At 33.6% G+C, this 18,394-nt stretch overlaps 3 protein-coding genes across 5 annotated transcripts; 1 reads left to right on the forward strand and 2 right to left on the reverse strand.

Annotated features, from left to right (window-relative positions):
• Positions 1-265: 265 nt before the first annotated feature.
• On the reverse strand, positions 266-7,260 carry Dysf (neuronal PAS domain protein dysfusion). Of its 2 annotated transcripts, none has more exons than XM_078189960.1 (9): positions 6,352-7,260; positions 5,664-5,840; positions 3,372-3,433; positions 3,191-3,280; positions 2,867-3,043; positions 2,478-2,662; positions 2,296-2,402; positions 2,063-2,216; positions 266-1,968 (listed from the first exon to the last, which is right to left on the reverse strand). In XM_078189960.1, exons 2-9 carry the CDS (start codon positions 5,710-5,712, stop codon positions 1,050-1,052), a joined length of 1,743 nt encoding a protein of 580 aa, XP_078046086.1. In that variant the 5' UTR covers positions 5,713-5,840; positions 6,352-7,260; the 3' UTR covers positions 266-1,049. The 2 variants fall into 2 exon arrangements, with proteins under 2 accessions (XP_078046086.1, XP_078046085.1); XM_078189959.1 differs by having other exon boundaries at positions 5,664-5,845.
• A 213-nt stretch (positions 7,261-7,473) lies between these two features.
• Cp190 (centrosome-associated zinc finger protein CP190) lies at positions 7,474-14,341 on the reverse strand. Its single transcript, XM_078189961.1, has 6 exons — positions 14,250-14,341; positions 13,552-13,616; positions 13,091-13,262; positions 12,826-12,965; positions 12,427-12,714; positions 7,474-12,356 (listed from the first exon to the last, which is right to left on the reverse strand). The coding sequence occupies exons 3-6, from the start codon at positions 13,253-13,255 to the stop codon at positions 10,319-10,321; spliced, it is 2,631 nt and encodes an 876-aa protein (XP_078046087.1). The 5' UTR covers positions 13,256-13,262; positions 13,552-13,616; positions 14,250-14,341; the 3' UTR covers positions 7,474-10,318.
• Positions 14,342-15,162: 821 nt separating this feature from the next.
• Positions 15,163-18,311, forward strand: Hsepi (D-glucuronyl C5-epimerase). 2 transcript variants are annotated; one of them, XM_078189962.1, is made up of 7 exons: positions 15,163-15,439; positions 15,514-15,603; positions 15,681-15,835; positions 15,975-16,103; positions 16,172-16,885; positions 16,987-17,174; positions 17,249-18,311. In XM_078189962.1, coding segments are annotated over exons 2-7 (1,719 nt in total). In that variant the 5' UTR covers positions 15,163-15,439; positions 15,514-15,602; the 3' UTR covers positions 17,781-18,311. The 2 variants fall into 2 exon arrangements, with proteins under 2 accessions (XP_078046088.1, XP_078046089.1); XM_078189963.1 differs by having other exon boundaries at positions 15,517-15,603.
• Positions 18,312-18,394: the final 83 nt, after the last annotated feature.

Genomic DNA, 18,394 nt, shown 5'->3' on the forward strand with positions numbered 1-18,394 from the left:
ATATTACGTAGCGTAATAAACAAAAGAATAAATATTATTAGATTATAAAAAAGTGAGATATAAATTTTAAATAAAAATGAGAAATACATAGTTCTATATAAAAAAAAACTGATTACCATCGTAGTAGTATAAAACCAATCTTATAAATTAATTCGTAAACAATAATAGATTAGAAAGGTATTGACCACAGCCGAATTTAATTATTCGTATTAAAGTATCAACATTTTTTCTTTATTTGTGAACATCTTTTTCAACAAATGCACTGAATTGTCTCTAGCTTACGCAAATATAATCATAAGTAATAATTAATAAAGATATCGTCGAAGAACTAATTGCTTCTATAATGATATATCCATCATTACTGAATTTTACATGGAAACGGAAATCATTTCTAAAAAGCAATAAACTCATTTTTCTAAAAATTTCTCTTACAATGACGTTTTTTAAAAACGTATTAAAGTACATTCCTTTTTAATACTAGTAATTAGGTACTCCTGTTCCTTTTATTACTCATATTTATTACAAATGTAAATATTTAAATTCTACAATTTATTAATCGTAATACTATGTAATACCTTATGGCGTTTCACCCACGAATCTCTATTGGCAACAAACGAATTTTTAATTAATACTGACGATAATTTGATCTAACTACAACAATTTAAACAACTGATTTACAAAACACAATACAATTTCATTAATTTTCACTGGAAATTCATTTTAACGTTAATTATAGTTGAACTAATAAAAAAAGCAGCAAATCTTATTTTATATGCAATACCAATAAACTGTAACAATAAGTCTCTTTTTACAATTATTGCATTAGGAACTAGCATAATGAATCTATTTCAATTCCTCTGAAATTAATCTTGTTTAATATTTAAACTTTCTGAATAACAGTACATTTTGATCAGCTTTCAGCTGAACTCAGTCTCTAGCACCTATTCTCTATTTTGTTCAGAGACTTGGACCTCCAAACTAGTTATATCTAAGTTTAAAAAAATATTTGCCTATCTAATATGAAACACCAATTTGTCAAGTATACAGTCTCATTTAGGAAAGTCTTTAGAATCACTCATAGATTGACCCTTTTTACGTGGTAACTGTAACGTGATGGGCTGAACGTCTTGGACTTTCCTAGATCCCTGATTCGAACTACGAAAAGTGATCTTTAAGTTGGGCACGTGTTGCTCGGCTGTCCAATCGAAATTAAAAATTTGCGTTTCTGAATGTAGTTCGGAGTCAGGAGTATCAACTGGAGTGGTCGGTGTTGCAACGTGCGGGCTAAGATCTTGATGGACAACGTCAGGTACCCTTTGTAATGTATCGGACCACACTGGACTCGAGTTCCAATGTTCCATGGTCAATTCGGATGGATCGCCTGTTGGTCCAGCAATTGTTACTACAGGCAATGTCTTACCTTGAAGTCTTTTGTGAGATATATTTCTCTCGTTACAACAATAGTCCTTATCTAAGTCTGTGATATAATATTTGGAAGATGATAATGCGTCCATATTATATTGACCATGGCATTGGATAAATTTCGCACGGTAACCACTTAAATTTTTGTGGTGTGCTTTGTACCTATCTGTAAATTGGCCAAGCGCGTAATGACCGTGCGGTATATTCACATGTATATTTCTGTTTTCATGTTCACTACTGCTGATCGACATGTCCACGGGTTCTGCATCCTCACGCGTGTTCCTTGTTGCATAGTCTTCGAGCTGCGTTTTCGTGGAACCATGCAGATCTTGGTCTGAATTTCGAATAGTAGGAGAATGCTGAGCATCGTTATTGTGAGTGTGAGGTAACGATCGAGTATAGTCTTGCTGTTGATTATTTTGGCTACCAACAGCGTATGGCGTACTACGATTCTGATTTGCAGAACAGATAGTGTAAGTGAACTTAGTTTGGGAAGAATACTGATACAACCATGAGCTTGAACGCATAACTTCTGCTTCCCTATCACTGAAATATTATGTTTTCTTGAATACTATAAAATTGTTTTTTACAGAAATATGTCAATTATAAAAATGAAGATTATCAATTTTTAATCATGTACCTTAAAACTTGATTTGTACACACAATGATAGGATGTTGACACTCTTCGGATGTATCCTTGACTTGCAGAACGCAATGCACCCAAAACCATCGTCCGGAACGGCTCTGTAATCTTAACAATGCAGTTGCAGACCGTTCTTGATCAGACTGAATTACTGAAATAACCATTAATGATTGCATGATTTTATATTAATATATTAACTCTATTGAATTACCATGCAAAACGAAACATACCAGTTTGATGCTTGCAGTATGCTGTTCGTATAGAATCCCAATGAAGCAAATTGTACCAGGACACGTTTACTAATTCATTACGACTATATTCTAAATGGCTTTCTGCACTGAAAAAACAATAAGTATTCTTAGCAAGAAGATATTTCATATTGTTATTACTTCTTTTTACAGAAGGATATTACGTTTTATCAATATGCAGATACTTCATATCCATAGAGTGGATCGTAGTGAAAATATTTGTCGCGCCCTGAACAATACTTTCCCTGGTTTCCGGTAAAACAACAGGCGTGCACGAAGCAAGGAAAACAAACTCATTTCGATTGCACACAGGAACAAAAGGTAAGAAGTGACCTTCAACAAGAACTACCTATAAAAATAACAATAAAACAACGCAGGCGAAAGTAATGATCGCTAAAATAAATAAATTATAGGACAAAAAAACATAAATATTAAATAAAATATAACACATACAGCATCAGCGCAAACAAAACTGTATTAGCAAGAAATAGTATTTTTAATTTTGATAACATAGAGTAATAGTGAAAAAAGTATCTATACTTAAAGACTCTACCTTCTGATCACCGAAACGTAGTTGTCTTCGAGAATTTCTGGATACATTAATTCGACAGAGGAACAATCTTTTATCACTTGGAATTGGACTATTTCTAGATAATTGATTTTGTACAACTATATGATCCTGCTTGTCTATAACATCGTAAACGCTATCTCCATGGATAAGCAAGTCCTCCTGAAACGTATTGTTTAATATAGAGTATTATGCTGTAAAAACATACAAATATAAAAGTAGGATTTAAAATTCTTGTGTCACAATCTGTATCATAAATTGTCATCACAGTTAATTACCATAAATACTATTTCTTTACAACTACTTTACCATAGAATGCCCAAGATATTCCGCTGCATTTTCTGATATATACAATAGTTTTCCTTGCTGGGTCATCATCATTATAAATCCGGACATGGCCTGAAAAATTGCATGCATTGTATGGCCAACATTTGTACCGTAGTAATCGACGGTCAATAATACAATGCGATATGATGATAAACAATATTACTTTTGAAAATCCTATGTTAGGAGTCGGGATATTCGAAGAATCGGATGGACAGTTTTTCAAGGCTGAAACACAAAATGCAACGTGCTATATTAATTTAAACGAACTTTATGAATCTATAAATTAAATTGTTTATAACAATTGTTAACACTTGTTAAAATCAATTTTATACGTAAATATGAAATTACATGTAATGTAATAATATTATACGTAAATATGATTTAATACGTAAATTTATATATAAATATAGAAGTAATATTGATAATTTTATATGTATAGTTATATCATTATTGCGAATTTTATTGTTCATAAACATCCGTAATCACAAATTCCCCCGATAAGGCTTTTTATCTGAATAGTTATAAGTAGCTTTTATGAATATTTATCTTTCAAGTGGCACTTAAAGGAATATTAAAATAAAGAAAAAAAGGCATAAAACAAAATTTTAAAAAACTTCGATAGACTCATATATTGTTCATTTTTATTTAATCAACAAAAGAACAAAAGCGCCTATCTAGAGCATTCGTCTCTTTTAATGGTACAATGCATAAATTTTGATGCCATACAAAAGAAACATTTTAACTAAATTACAAAATTTAAAATGCGTCTGAAAAAAGAAGAATTTTCCAGAAAATTCCTAGATTGCAAAATTATCAACAAATTTCTTCCATTCTAATTCTTTAATTCAACTAATTCGTTTACAAGAAATTCGACTGTGTCCCATAAAGTGCAAAATTTCTGCGAAACATGAAATATTCGTTTGGATACATCGCCGGCATCAATCACCGCTCGTGCCTGTTACGAAGCGTTTATGCCCCCGAATAAAATCGGTACAGAGGAACCATAATTGATCAGGGGTCAATGCGAAGGTGGACCGGTGAAAATTCGTCCGGGCCTGCGGATTTTCGTCTCCTCTACGGAGAAAAAGGGCCGCGCGGAAAGGAAAAAACGAGGAGAGAAAAGGGAGGAGGAAAAGAAGCGTATGCTAATGCAGCATGGCAACGTTTACAAACGGCGCTACACGGGACTATAGTATCGAATACTGTGAAACAATGAGTATGTAGGAGAGAAAGAAAGAACGACCGAGAGCGGAGAGACGATACAGAGGGAGTATGGGTTACAGGAGCGTGAGAGTGTTGTTGCAAAGGCCGACAGGTCAGCGGATCACCCGGAACTCGCGCTTAGACTCCGCCGAGTTTGAATGTACGCCGATCTTACCTTCTTGCCTTACCTACCTCCCTACCTTTTACCTATATATTGCTCTCTACGCTTGCACAACGGAGATGCCCGAAGTTTTTGATCCTCGTAACTCCGTTTAAATATTATCGTCGCGGAATAAATCCTATCGATGGAAAATCGAATCGTTCGTCGAAAAAAATCGCGAATTCCGAGGAGGCGCACTGGAATTATGTGCAGATCAGTCCGGCAGGCGAGCTATAACCGGTATATTCCTTTCATTTGGTCGATAAATCATCTTATCCGATTCTATCGCGTCGTTTTTTTATCATTTTTTTCATCTCGATGCAATGTTTCTTTTTATCATAATCGAATGATTAAGCACGGCGGCGAATTTTTTGCATTTATCAGAAATATGTACGAATGTAATAAAAAATTAGGAAGTCTAAGGAATTTACAAACATTGTTGTAGAAGTTTTTAAATTATTAAAAGAAACAATACGTTCATATTTCAATTTTGTTTCGTACAATTGTTTGAGAGAATTTTTATTTTGCAGGGGAATCGGTAGATAATTGATGGCTAAAAATCAGGTAAAAAGGCCTTCTCTTCATTAATGCAATATAAATACATAAAGGTGACAGTCCAATGATGTAACGTATAAATTATTTTAAATATTGAAAGCACATATAATTTCATTCTGCGTCAGATTTTTTAGCAAATTGAACTGAAGAATATATAAAAGAATATGTTACTAGCAATATATTGTTAATGAAAAAGCTATATTTCTGATAAACTTTGTTGATATTTTGACTTTGATTTTTTTCAGATTAAAGTGAAAATTTCAGCTTGAAACGAAGGCACAAAATTCACTGAAATATGTTATGAAAAAATCAACGTTAAGCCGGAACGATATTTTCATTGAAGATGATAACGAAACGTTTTGAGACCGACGCCGCGCCGTGTGCCAACGCTAAAATGACCGACAAGATGAAGACGAACTTAAAACGCGGGAAGAGGAAAAGCATTGGCGACAGAAACGGTACCAAACGCGACACCAATGTATTCGTCTACAGATCGCGATGGACCACCCTTGTTTAAATTACAATAATCTCGCTTACCTTGTTGAAAGTAATTGGCTTTTCGAAGAAATACGCAAACCAAGGCCATAAGCTGTAGCTGGGAAAGTCTCTGGCGGGTCGAGGGTGGTAATGGCAGTAAATCACGTAGGTTGGCGATTTCGGCATTTATCAGGTCCCTTCGAAGTTTGCTGGCACCTTTCGTTGACTTGCTCGCATCTATCCTTCAAGCACACGCGGATGTTACCGATACGTTATACCTATCAAAAACACCTAAGCCTACTTCTCAAAAAGCAATGTCTTCAAAAACCTCCGTCGATTCGTTCGAGAACGCTACCATCGAAAATGCCAGGAAGGTCAAAGTTCCACGATCGAACAAAGCTGTACCATATCCACGCAAACTACGTTAACTACATTTAATTCGAAACGATTGGTATTCGACTACAAAGAGCCATCGAGGTTGAATACCTTTTTCGAAAGGATTCTAAATCAATTTTGAAGGACCAAAAGTCCTTGGTAGCGCGAACGGAACGACTGGTAGCGCGACGACTGCTTCGATTCCTCGAGTTTGCCAGCGTCGATCGAACCACCACCGAACCGCACCGTCACAGCCGTCCAACGAAAGGGGTAGAAATTACGATTGACAGTGGATATGTCCGATACGTGGACCCGCGGCGTGGTGATATCGATGGTAACCGAAACGCGAGCCGATGACCAGGCATTTACTTACCGATTGAACATATTTCGGTAACCAGGAGGACATTAGTAGCGGATCACTTGTAGACGACGAGCGAGACATCCGGGTCGGCAGGTTCTCGCAAAACTGCAGCTACGATCTAACATCCGGGTCATAACGCGCCACTACACTGAACACGTGGATACTGGCGGAGGCTGGTTCTCCTACCTTCTCACCTCCGCAGCCCCCCTTTTTCTCCGTTGCCTCCACCACTGTTGCCCTCGCCCTCGCCTCCCTTTCCGTCTCTATCCGGTGTACTCGTTGTCCTTCTCCTGCTCTTTATTGTCGCGATAGACCCTCTCGTCCTCTCTCTCTCTCTTTCTCTCTCCGACTGTTTGTATTCCCGAGTCTCTTTCGCCCCCACGATTTATCTCACTCATTTATTTTCCCTTTCTCCACTTTTTCGCTCGCTCTCGCTCCTTTACCCCGTACACTGCTACCACGGTCACGATCGAGTAGTCGTGTCTCTATACCATCGTCGACATCGCCATCCTCGCCACCACTACCGGCTACTGGTTACGTTTCCTGTATAACATGCGGTTTTGCCCGAATCGTTTGCGTTAACGTCCCGCCTCGAGGACTTTTCGGTATTCACCAGGTACACCATCCAGGGGGATAACATTTGCCGGACGATAACGTCTGGATCCCGCTTGGTACCGTCGTCCTCCGACCGGCGATCGATGAAAATCGCGTCCAATTGTTGATCAGAGATCATTGGTATCCTCTTCTTATTCTAAGAGATGTATTTTTTGGAACAATCTTTAAAATCCGAAAGAGCTTGATGGTGCTTATGGTAACATGGGTGGGCAAACATTTTTGTTCGAAATTGTCGTTGAATTTCTTGTTCAAGGTTCGTTTACTTGACAGATGGAACTTCATTAATTTTTATGGTATTTGCCTACAGGTTGTCCACGCTGAAAGAGTAAAGCTTATGAAGACAGAAAATTTTTCTTCAGCAATGTTTCCTTATAAAAAGCATCTCAATGGTGATAAGATGACAACGATACAATGGAGATATTTAGGTGATTTCCTTTAGCTGGAACACCCTATACCGTAATTATCGTCCAACTTGTATATTTTTAGAACGTAAAAAACTTTAGAACTCACAGGATCATATAATACGATGTTCGTTTATTTGTTGCAAAACAAAATTATTACTCGATTCTAATGACAATTGTACAACAGTGATTACGTACAAAAGCTAGCTACCAGTTGGCTGAAACTTTTCAAAGAAATTGATACTTGAGAAGGATTATTAAATAGCACCAGTAGTAATAGTGGTAAATTAAACGTGAGCTAAATTGATTTAAAGTAAATAAAAAAGAGTTTTGTGAGGCTTGCAGAAATTTTAACTAAAGAAAGCTACGAAATTCTTGCCACTACCAACTCTCTTGTTCTATCTTTTTTTTGTAAAATCGTATGCTTTTAAACACTTTCGCTTCTTGGCGTCTTTGTGCTCGACTGTGAAAAATGAATTCGTAAGAACAGAAAATACTAAAACTTAAAACGTTAGATAAGAGAAACAAGAGTCGGACATCTTGCTTTCGGCATTAATTGCAAAATTTAAAACACTTTGTAAAAAACAGTGTTAAGAACGTAGGCGTTTAAAAACATATGATCGCAATTAAAAAATAAATAAAATTTCACATCATCTACGCATTCTGCATTACAACAACATTAAAGCGTATTAAATAATAAACCTCTTGGTATTAAACATTATGTAACTGATAGAACGTTTGTTTTTTATTGTTTTTTTACAGACAGAAGATAATAATACATTTAATATTATATTTCATTGCATCAAGCGTATCACAATTTTGAAACTGTTAAAGCATTATAGAGAAGTTTGTACTATTAATAGTACTGTCATATTAGAAAACATTCACATAATCCATTTGACTTTACTTAATCGATATAAAATCATCAAAACCATTTATTGTCAGTCTTGTTAGCATGTTTCAAACTATATTGATTGATATAGTAATGTTCAATAAAAAGGTTTTTCATTTCATACAACTTTGCTATACTATATATTATTCTATTCCTTGTTCTTGTATAAAAACTGTCTTAATATACAAAATTCATATTTCCACAAATAAAAATAATTCTTAAATCATGAAAATTAAATAAACTTTCTATTACTTCGATTATGTTAATTGTTGAATTATTTATATTTATATGTGAGAATATTCTTGCTACGTTCCATCGTAAATAAATTGATTGCATCAGAAAAATATTGTTCTCTTAAAACGTAAGAGAGTTTAAACATTTCAGTTGCCGTATAAACTACAAAACAGCTATAGTTTTATATTGTATTAATTCTTTAAAGGAAGTATACCTTTTTGCGTGTGCGGTTTCTGTGAAAATATAAAGAATGTGTTACATGGTTTACAGTATAGTATATACATCATTTTAAATATATCTTCATTATATCAAATATATTCTAAATTTTTCATTTTGACGATTTTATTGCTAACATTCTGATATAAAAGAGAATGGTTTAAAAAATACTATAAAGTGTTAATTGTCCTAACGTAAATATTATAATCCTTTAGCATAATATACTTTATTTTAAAAATTATTTAAATTTGTAGGATTTCTTTCTATATTACTACAGATTGCATGTGTAAAATGTTATAAAAAAATAAAAGGAAGTATTATAATATATTATCTACATAATTGAATCGAAAAACATATAAAGTATGTTTTTGAAATCACATAAAATGAAATAAGTAATAAAATGATACTTTAATAATAATTACGTTTCGTTTATGTGATTCTTGTAATTATTTGATTTTTAATATCAATCCCTCTTGATTTAATAAGAGGTTCTTAAGGAATATACGATTTATCAATTGTTATTAATTAGTATTTCGACCACAATCATATCTTATATCTTAATTGTTCAGCTAATTGAATTTTTATTATTATGATATTTTCGAAGAATATATTATTTACCAGTTACACTTTTACTCCAATTAATTTTATTTGCTTTTAATGATCTGGTATCTTGAAATTATGAAGAATCCTCATCCTATTTGTATTGAAATATATATAATTACATACGTAATGTTCATTTAAACTGTAACTTATTATTATAAATAATTCAGCATTACAGTGTCTAAGAAAAAGCTTTCGTTGAAAATGCACATTTTTATTTAATCTTTTTATTTTAAATATTTGTATTGAACATGTGCAATTAGCAGTGAATCATTGCATTTCACGTTTATTCATTACGCTCGTGCAACTTTTAATTTAACGAACCTTGGAAATTGAAATTATAATGAAAAGTTTGCAAACTGGACACGGTCACACTAAATTATTGACATTATAAAAAAAATACTAAAGAAATGTGATGTCTTTGAAATGAACTAGTATACTTCAATAGTAACTTTGTGTCAAACAAAAGAAGGAGAGATATTATTGTGCATGGTTTCGAGGTAATTTCATTTTAGTTTTCATTTTATGAGCAGTTTCTCTGTTTCGTTTATTGTCTCTTAAAATGTCAAGGCGCACAAAATAATACGGTACAGACACACTTACCTTGGTGTTTTACCACAAATATAGCATTCCATCACGATAAAGCATTAATAATTTCACGTTTATCCCAACAGATTTTATAGCTAAAACAATACAAACGTTTCTTTCGTTCTTCCTCTTTAGCAGTATTAATAATTATACCTAAATGATATAGTTAAGCATATAGCTAAAGCAATATAAATTTTTCTTTAGTACTTTCTCATAGTATCAATAATTTAGGCGGTATATTAATGGATAACTTTTTGTGGAACATCCTGCATATACAAATAGTTATATCGAGTAAAACTTAAATCAAAGTCGTACAGACATTTAAAAGTAAGATAGAATGAAATGCAACTGAAACACGTTGTTTTGTTAGTCATAGACACTGATCAAAAATAAGATGTGAATAAGCCAGTATAATAATCGATAATATCGCTATTTAGGATTCAACTAATTCTCTACTATCATCATCCCATTCAGAGAAACTTCTGCTTCTGATCTGTTTATCATTCTTTTCTTGCTCGGCATCTTGCTCCACCTCGTCAACGTGTTCTTCTTCGATGATCATAACCGAATCCTGAGGTTCGTCAGCACCGTTACTTTGTTCGCTGCATTGCTCATCGTATTCTACAATTTCTGTCTGTTCCTCTACATATTGTATTACCTCTTCCACCTGATCCACATTGCAATCCTCTAACAACTCTTCCGTATTATCAACTTGCATTTCCTCCTCTTCTTCTTCTTCTACCACCTCCTCTTCCACTACTTTCTCTTCAACTTCTTCGACCACTTCTTCCACTATCTCCTCTGTTTCTTCGGTAAGCTCTTCCGTCTGATAACTTTCATACGTTTGCCGATCCGTTCCCTCGCTACCGTGTATGTAAACGATCATACCATCTTCCGTGCCTTGCATTACAATTTGTTCATTGTCTGAAATATTCAATTGCTGCGGCTGGGACTGTTGTTCGTTGTCCTCCTGTTGATAATTTTCGTTATCAATAAGCATGATCATAGGCTGTTCGTCGAGTTCTTGTGTACTGTAAGTTATCTCATGGGAAATATTATTCATTTGCAATTCCGGTACTATGAAGTCTGAATCGTTTGTAGCTACTTCTTGGGATTCAGCCGGAACACTATCTCCGACACTCAGAGAGGCTGCTATTCCACTCGCAACATGGCTGAGCGCTTCAGCCTCCGAAGAAGGTTCCAACGAAATCGACGGCATGGCTGTCGATTCAGGATCTCGTAAATCTTTATGCACGCAATCTAAATGCACTTGTAGATTTGTAGCGCGTACGAAAACTTTGCTGCAATGGGTGCATCGATGTCCTTTCTCCTTTCCTTCGGATATATTTCCATGGCCGGTATTAATTTCATGCGTTGTTAGCTCTGTCACGTCTTTGAACGTCAGAGAACATTGCATGCATTGAATTTCTTCTCTCGTCGTTGAATGTTGACGCGATGTTGGTCGATGATTATGATTTATCTGGTGTCTCACCAAAAGCGTTTCCGAAAGTGCAACGTAAGGGCATGCTTGACATTTCGGGAAACGCATGCTTTTCGGTGGTGGCACGTTATGTTTCGTATAAAGATGGTACATCAGGATATTTCGCTTTGTTGCTTTGTAACCGCAATGTTCGCAAACTCTTGGGTCGAATTTTTCTTCGTGTACATCTTGCATGTGCCTTCTGTACATGTAGTAGTTTGTGTATTCCTCCTCTATGTCGCATTTATTACATTTCCATGGCCCGGTTTCACCGCCATCAACATTCCCGTTACTCTTCGATTCGGCCTCTTCGCTACTATTGGTTGACATCAAATGATCAGACTTTAAAACAACGTAAGAAACTTTCGTTTTAGACGCGTTATTATCCGGCGATTTCGCCTCCTTTTGCATTATCTTCAATCGTATATTCTTATTATTCTTCACTAGGTGAGGATACTTCTTTAATACTTCTCTAATAATTCTGGCATGATTATTGATCGAATCGTCTGAATTTCCTTTGATGGAAGATTTTCCTTTTTCCATATTTTCTTTTTCCTCAAGATCAAATCGTACCTTTTTCGACGGCGAAGGTTGTGCTTCCTGGCCTCGCTGAAAACATCTACTTACGGACCAATCGTCGTCTGAATTAATTTCTTTCAGACTTTTCTCGTTCGTGTTACCTTCATCCTCTTCGTCTTCCGTTGTATCATTCTTAGTGTCTCTATCCGGAGAATATTTACCGCTCGGCGAATTATCCCTTTTGTATTTGCCTGGTGCCTGCACGATAGGTTTGGTATTATAAGTAATGTCATCGAATGACGAAAACACGCCGAGCGCAAACTCTTCGGCTTCAGGGAGATCAAATCGAGAAGGTCCTGGTGTCACTTCTGTAGGCCTGTTTGTTGAGGATAACCCATGGAATGTTCGCATTTCATAGTTAAGAGATGGTGAACTTTGGGGTACATCTAGTTTCCTTTTCCAAATAGGAAGTCTAAAATGATAGACATTTAATTTTTAAAATGCAATGGCTATATCATCAGTGTATCGATGTGTATACTTACTTTCTACCTGGTAATGGTGTAACTGAAAGTCCCGACGACAAACTAGAAGTTGTAGTTGGTGTTGTGGGGGTGGTTGTTGTGGTGCTTGGTTTTGTACTGGAGGTCGAAGGCTTTGAAACTGCTACCACAGGTCTTGTATTGCACTTTGATTGTTCATTTTGTAAAGAACTGGTATTAAACTGTGCATCGAGTAACTTGGTCAACACAGTCATATTCATTTTCTGTGCAGTACGGTATAAAGCATGCTGTTCAGAAGTCCAGTACTCCAACTGTCCAGTGTACATGAAACTTTAAAAATGTTACAGTAAGTTTATGCTTCAGAGGGTAGTTATTTGCCTTAAAAATGCAAACAATGTATTTTCAAATTACAAAAGCTGCACAAACTATATCCAATAATACCTTATTATTGACTTCACACATTCATATGGCATATCTGGAGGCATTACGATCACTCCATCGAAATTCTCATCTTTTTCTTTTTGCTCGCGTTCCAATTGCAAAAAATAATCTGTGCATGTTGTTATAACCAGGCGATGAGCCTAAAATATTCATTAAATTTGCTTTCGCTGTATAAAATATTATAAAATTAATGACAACAGCATGTAATAAATACAATTATCAGCATACTGAATGCAACTGTATTACTTGTTATAAAAGCTATTACCTGAACAGTGATATCACTGGTGGGAAATTTAATGGTAAGGTCAAGCAATTCTTCCTCAAAATAAAGCTGTTGGAGTCTCTGTAGGAAAAAGGTTCCCCAATTGTCCACTTTCACTTGTTTCAATCCACGAGAGGGTCTGCTCTTATCTGAATTTGGTGTTTCCATTGTGTACCTATGGGATACATAAAACTTTATTTCAGCAATGTGTGAAAAATTCCTCTAAAAGGCCTCACTATTCCAATATACATTCTTTCACAATACCAATAGCAGATAGTCTACTAAAAATCTTAATTAATAAATAAAATTCTTTCATATACTAATCATCTTTCCTTTATTCAAAGATATATTAGCTTCAATAAATATATAACTGTATAAAATGATATATTTGTTAGTGTTTTTGAAATGCATCTTGATAATTGATACACAATATACAAAATGATAGTGTAACAAAATTTGCTTACCAGATAGAGGTACCGTTAACTATTTATTATACTGTGTTGTACTGATAATCACACTGGACCAAATTCTGAAATAAGAGAAGAAAAATACACAATAAACTCTTTTTACTAATAAAAATAAAGCACAGATTAGCATTATATAGATTACAAGATTTCCATAAACTTAAGTAAGAATTCTTTGCGCATAAATATATAAATCACAATATCTTTATATCAAAGCAAATTATATTTCCATCTATTACACAGTGATAATATTAATTAATTCGTAAAAATTGAAATATTTTACATCTAGGAAGATAAAAATTACATATTAATGGGATCTACTGACATAAGAATATGGTTCTGAAACTTACATATCCAGTGAACAAAGTACAACACCATAAAAGTCTTTTAGTATATATATGTGTATATATATGTACACGTATATATACGCGCATGTATAAATTATAAACACACTGTTTAAATTATTATAAACTTTGATTGAATCCCGACCATTACAAAACAGAACTGTAGGCACTATGAAAGGAGGGAAGTAAAAAGGGATTTGTGCTAAGAAGGTATCAGTGCATACTTCGCGGAACGCTGAGAAATGGAAGTTTAATAACGATGCACGTCTTCCTTTTATAATCTAATTCGGGCATATTAATGACCATTTCGAATATATACAAATTCAAAATATCCTCTGGATGTATTGCACATACCTATTTAACAATATTTCAATATTCCACTCAGCTCCATCTCTTATAAATTTCCTTAGTATACCAGTTACATTGAATATTCCATTGTGTATCACGACTCACAGATGGAGTTAAAAGCTTTTAAAGGTTTTGTAGACGCGCCTTAATAGAACTGCGCCTGCGTAAGCAAATTCGGACGCACAAGTTTTCATAAATCAATCAAAAAAATATTACGCTCATTTTATTAAAAAAACTTTTAGTTTTTAAAATGCTATCCTTTCAATATTCTTCAATATTCTATTCATAAAAAACTTTAATGTCTTGCTGCAAAAAATAATTTTACATTACGATCCCAATTACAATTATTCCAACCGGAATGCACAAGCGATTTTCTATTATATCATAGTGAAAGTTCATATAAGTTTTAATTGTTTGCAATATTATTTTACAGAGACAAAAAGAGTTTCAGCTGGTTTAAAATTATTTATAATATAATTAAAGATTAAAGATGATCATGTTTCCTTTTTACCATCTACTGACCTAGGACTAAAGCCTTCCTTAGGTCACGGTATTTTATGGTAAGTTTTCAATACCAATTTCATACAATATTCTATTGTTTATGATTGTAATTTCGTTTGGCGCAATTTTGTGTACACTTTAGACTGTACCTAAAGAAATTTTTGATAAGCAAACATTTTTGTATCGAAAATATTTTAAAGAAGCGTACACTTTCCTTTGCATCTACTTTTCATATATAATTAATAAAAACGCACGGAACCCTATCGTTAAACTATTTCAAATATATAAATAATGACCGTGTGTCAATTGAAATCTTGATTGGCGGTTTGCGTATGTATTCTCATGAAAGTAACTGGCAAGCCAATCATAGAAAATTACGATATAAGATAAAGATCTCACGGTATTTTGCAATTCTCAGGTTATCAGTGTCGGACAAATTAATGTACATATTTGGTTGTATAGTAAAATCTGAGAGCTGGAATGAATGTGCTATTTATATTAGAGCCGTAAACAATCTATACAATAATATAGATATAAATATTGGACGAAGTTGCATGGAATATCTATCGGCTCAAAATACTTGAGTAAAATGTATGAGAAACTTATTGATATGAACAATCATCGATGATCAAACACAAAATAACCCCTTTGGAAAACATATATTGTATTTCCATGGAAGGGGAAAACATATTTATGTATGTATTTAGAATGCGTTAAACAAACGCGAGCATCCTTTCTTAGTTTCTTTATAAACGATTGCATTTTTCAGCAGACAACAATGGAAAATATGATATCTGGTTTTACTAAAAGTTAATGTTGACAAGAAACGGAGTAAAAAACGTATTTTCATAACGATTAAGTAAGTGAGAACGTTTATTTTATTAAAATAACGTTCAATTAGTTTAGGGTTAATGTCATTATAAATTTTAATTACAGTGAACAGAATTTGTAAGATGATGCGGTTGAATTTTAAAACAATACTACTTGTAATAGTAGTTGCAGTATTGAGTTCAATATTAACATCATGGAACAATTGCGGTAATCCATTCTTTTTTAAAAGTACCGAATGGAAGGCAAAATTTCAACATAGAGTAAGTAAATATTACAACTTATATATTCCATATAAATTTGCAGTTCATTTTAAGGTATATCAAATATTTTTGAAGTTATATTACATTGTTACAATTGAATATCTATAGACTAATTGAAACAAAATGAATTTTCATAAAGGATCGACAAACTTTAGAAAGCGGGTATCAAGAAATAGATTGTCACATTAATGGTGATTATTCAATTGGATGTCGTAAAGAAGGAGATGAAGTGTACATACCATTTTCATTTATTCACAAGTATTTTGAGGTAAATATTACGGTTAAAAATGATTGATATTATTGATATTATTTAATTATTTTTCTAAAATTCATTAGATCTATGGGAAATTGGCAACCTATGATGGTTTAGAAAGATTCGAGTGGCTGCACAGTTATTCAAAAATTGTTAATCCCAAGGGAAAATACGATCCAAGGGGAGTATTTATGACCTTTGAAAATTATAATGTCGAAGTAAGGGAACGCGTTAAATGCATCAGCGGAAACGATGGTGTACCAATATCAACTCAGTGGGAGAGCCAAGGATACTATTATCCAACGCAAATTGCTCAATTCGGATTATCGCACTATAGCAAAAATTTAACAGAACCAGAACCGCGCAGAAAGATTATCGAAGACTCGGATAAAACTAAACGAGAATGGACTATACCTCAGGGATCTATTTTATCTAGAATATTTGATAAGCATGCTAATAGTCATGTGATGAAATTTGCTACACCGGAGACCAGTACTTCTGGGATTACTCTGAAGTTAGATCATGTTTTGGATTTTGTATTAAAATGGGATTTTAATATTAAAGAGAACGGTAGTATCATGGTTACATTGCAATCTAGAGAAAGGAAGGAAATATATTATCTCCATTATATTACTAGCAACACAGTACTTCAAACTTACAATAACCATGTATATTATGGAATTGGTCAAATTAGCCATCAGTGGAAACGATATACCAGAGATTTAGTAATTGATCTACAAAAAGGTTTATTCTTAAATGACAAAAATAAGAAAAAATTGTCCCGTTCGAAATTAAAGGTAATACATCCGACGTACATAGAATATTACAAAGTATTTTTAATTTAAGGTTTTGATTTCAAAATAATTAGAGTTTAATCGAAACAACGTTGTCGTTACAGATGATAAAAATAACTTTGTATGGAGCCGGAATGATCGATAATATAACTTTGTCTACGAGTGAACATATGGAACAATTTTATGACGCTGCAAGATGGTTTGTAGCCAATCAGAATATTAGCTCAGGTGGATGGTCGAATCCTGTTAGAAGAAAGGTGGCGCCTGGAATGGCTACTCTTGAACCTGGATGGTACTTTATTTTAATAAATTAAGTTGTATACGATTAATGCAAGTTTTTTTAAATGCTAAAATATTTGATAACAGGTACTCGAGTATGGGTCAAGGACATGCTATTTCCGTATTAGCACGAGCATATTATCATTCCAATGAAGAAAAATATTTACAAGCTGCTATTAGGGGTTTACAACCTTTTAGATTATCCTCCAACAAAGGAGGAGTAGCTGCTGTATTCTTAGATAAATATGTATGGTACGAAGAATATCCTACCACACCTTCGTCTTTTGTATTGAATGGGTTTATTTATTCTTTAATCGGTTTGTATGATTTAAAGAGTATAGCGACAGGAAAGGATGTGGAAGAAGCATCTCGCCTTTTTAGTCAGGGTATGATCTCGCTAAAAAATCTGTTAACTTTGTACGATACAGGCTCTGGTACCACATACGATTTACGACATTTCACATTAAAGACAGCTCCAAATTTAGCTAGGTGGGACTATCATTCTACTCATATTAATCAACTTCTCCTACTGAACTCAATTGACAATGATTCTATATTTACTACCACAGCAGAAAGATGGATAGGTTACATGAACGGTAAGAGAGCAGCGCACAATTAATTTTTTACCTTCAACGTTTGACTGACTTTTGTACTTGTCTATTCATTTTTTTTATTCATTACTTTTGTAATATCGACTCTTTCTTCCCCATTTTTTGTATCGTGCATTTTGTAAATAACTCCGAATAGTCATGGAATAAAGCGGACCAAAATATATTTAATCTATTTGTGTAATATTGTCATATGAAATCGGTAAAATAGATGTTTTTTCTAAAATTTGTATCTACTTAAACTTTTAAAGTAACGGAAAGAAAAAAAATCTCAAAATACGATGCTACAAGGGGTACGTTATGCTTTTTCATAAAAAAAAAGGAAACACTATTATTACTTGTAAACGTTACGTTAAAACACAACACAATTAATTTTCATTGAAGTTAAAAGCTGAAGGTATTCTTTACTTAATAGCAATTTAATATTTACGTATAATATAATACTGAAATAGGCCTTGACGAAAAGAAATGTGTAAAAAGTTAAAGATATTAAATAAACATTAATGAAATTATTTATATATTACCTAAAAAAATATAGTCGTTAAATGATAACAAATTTCGTGTCTAATACTTGTATTATTAATCCACCTAAATCTTTTCTTATTAATATAACAAACAATTCTAC

Source organism: Augochlora pura, chromosome 9 (genome assembly GCF_028453695.1).
Source record: "Augochlora pura isolate Apur16 chromosome 9, APUR_v2.2.1, whole genome shotgun sequence".
NCBI classification, from domain to species: domain Eukaryota; kingdom Metazoa; phylum Arthropoda; class Insecta; order Hymenoptera; family Halictidae; genus Augochlora; species Augochlora pura.

What these genes read in the sequence shown, in the direction of transcription:
- Dysf (XM_078189959.1), bottom strand. An exon ending in ATACTGCAAGCATCAAACTG is followed by an intron (nt 2,217 to 2,295) that starts GTATGTTTCGTT and finishes TGGTTATTTCAG; the next exon opens with TAATTCAGTCTGATCAAGAA. An exon ending in TGTACAAATCAAGTTTTAAG is followed by an intron (nt 1,969 to 2,062) that starts GTACATGATTAA and finishes ATAATATTTCAG; the next exon opens with TGATAGGGAAGCAGAAGTTA.
- Cp190 (XM_078189961.1), bottom strand. Translation starts at nt 13,255, where the DNA reads ATGGAAACACCAAATTCAGATAAGAGCAGACCCTCTCGTGGATTGAAA. An exon ending in CCAGTGATATCACTGTTCAG is followed by an intron (nt 12,966 to 13,090) that starts GTAATAGCTTTT and finishes TGAATATTTTAG; the next exon opens with GCTCATCGCCTGGTTATAAC. An exon ending in ACACCATTACCAGGTAGAAA is followed by an intron (nt 12,357 to 12,426) that starts GTAAGTATACAC and finishes CTATCATTTTAG; the next exon opens with ACTTCCTATTTGGAAAAGGA.
- Hsepi (XM_078189962.1), top strand. An exon ending in TTATTCACAAGTATTTTGAG is followed by an intron (nt 16,104 to 16,171) that starts GTAAATATTACG and finishes AAAATTCATTAG; the next exon opens with ATCTATGGGAAATTGGCAAC. An exon ending in GCTACTCTTGAACCTGGATG is followed by an intron (nt 17,175 to 17,248) that starts GTACTTTATTTT and finishes ATTTGATAACAG; the next exon opens with GTACTCGAGTATGGGTCAAG.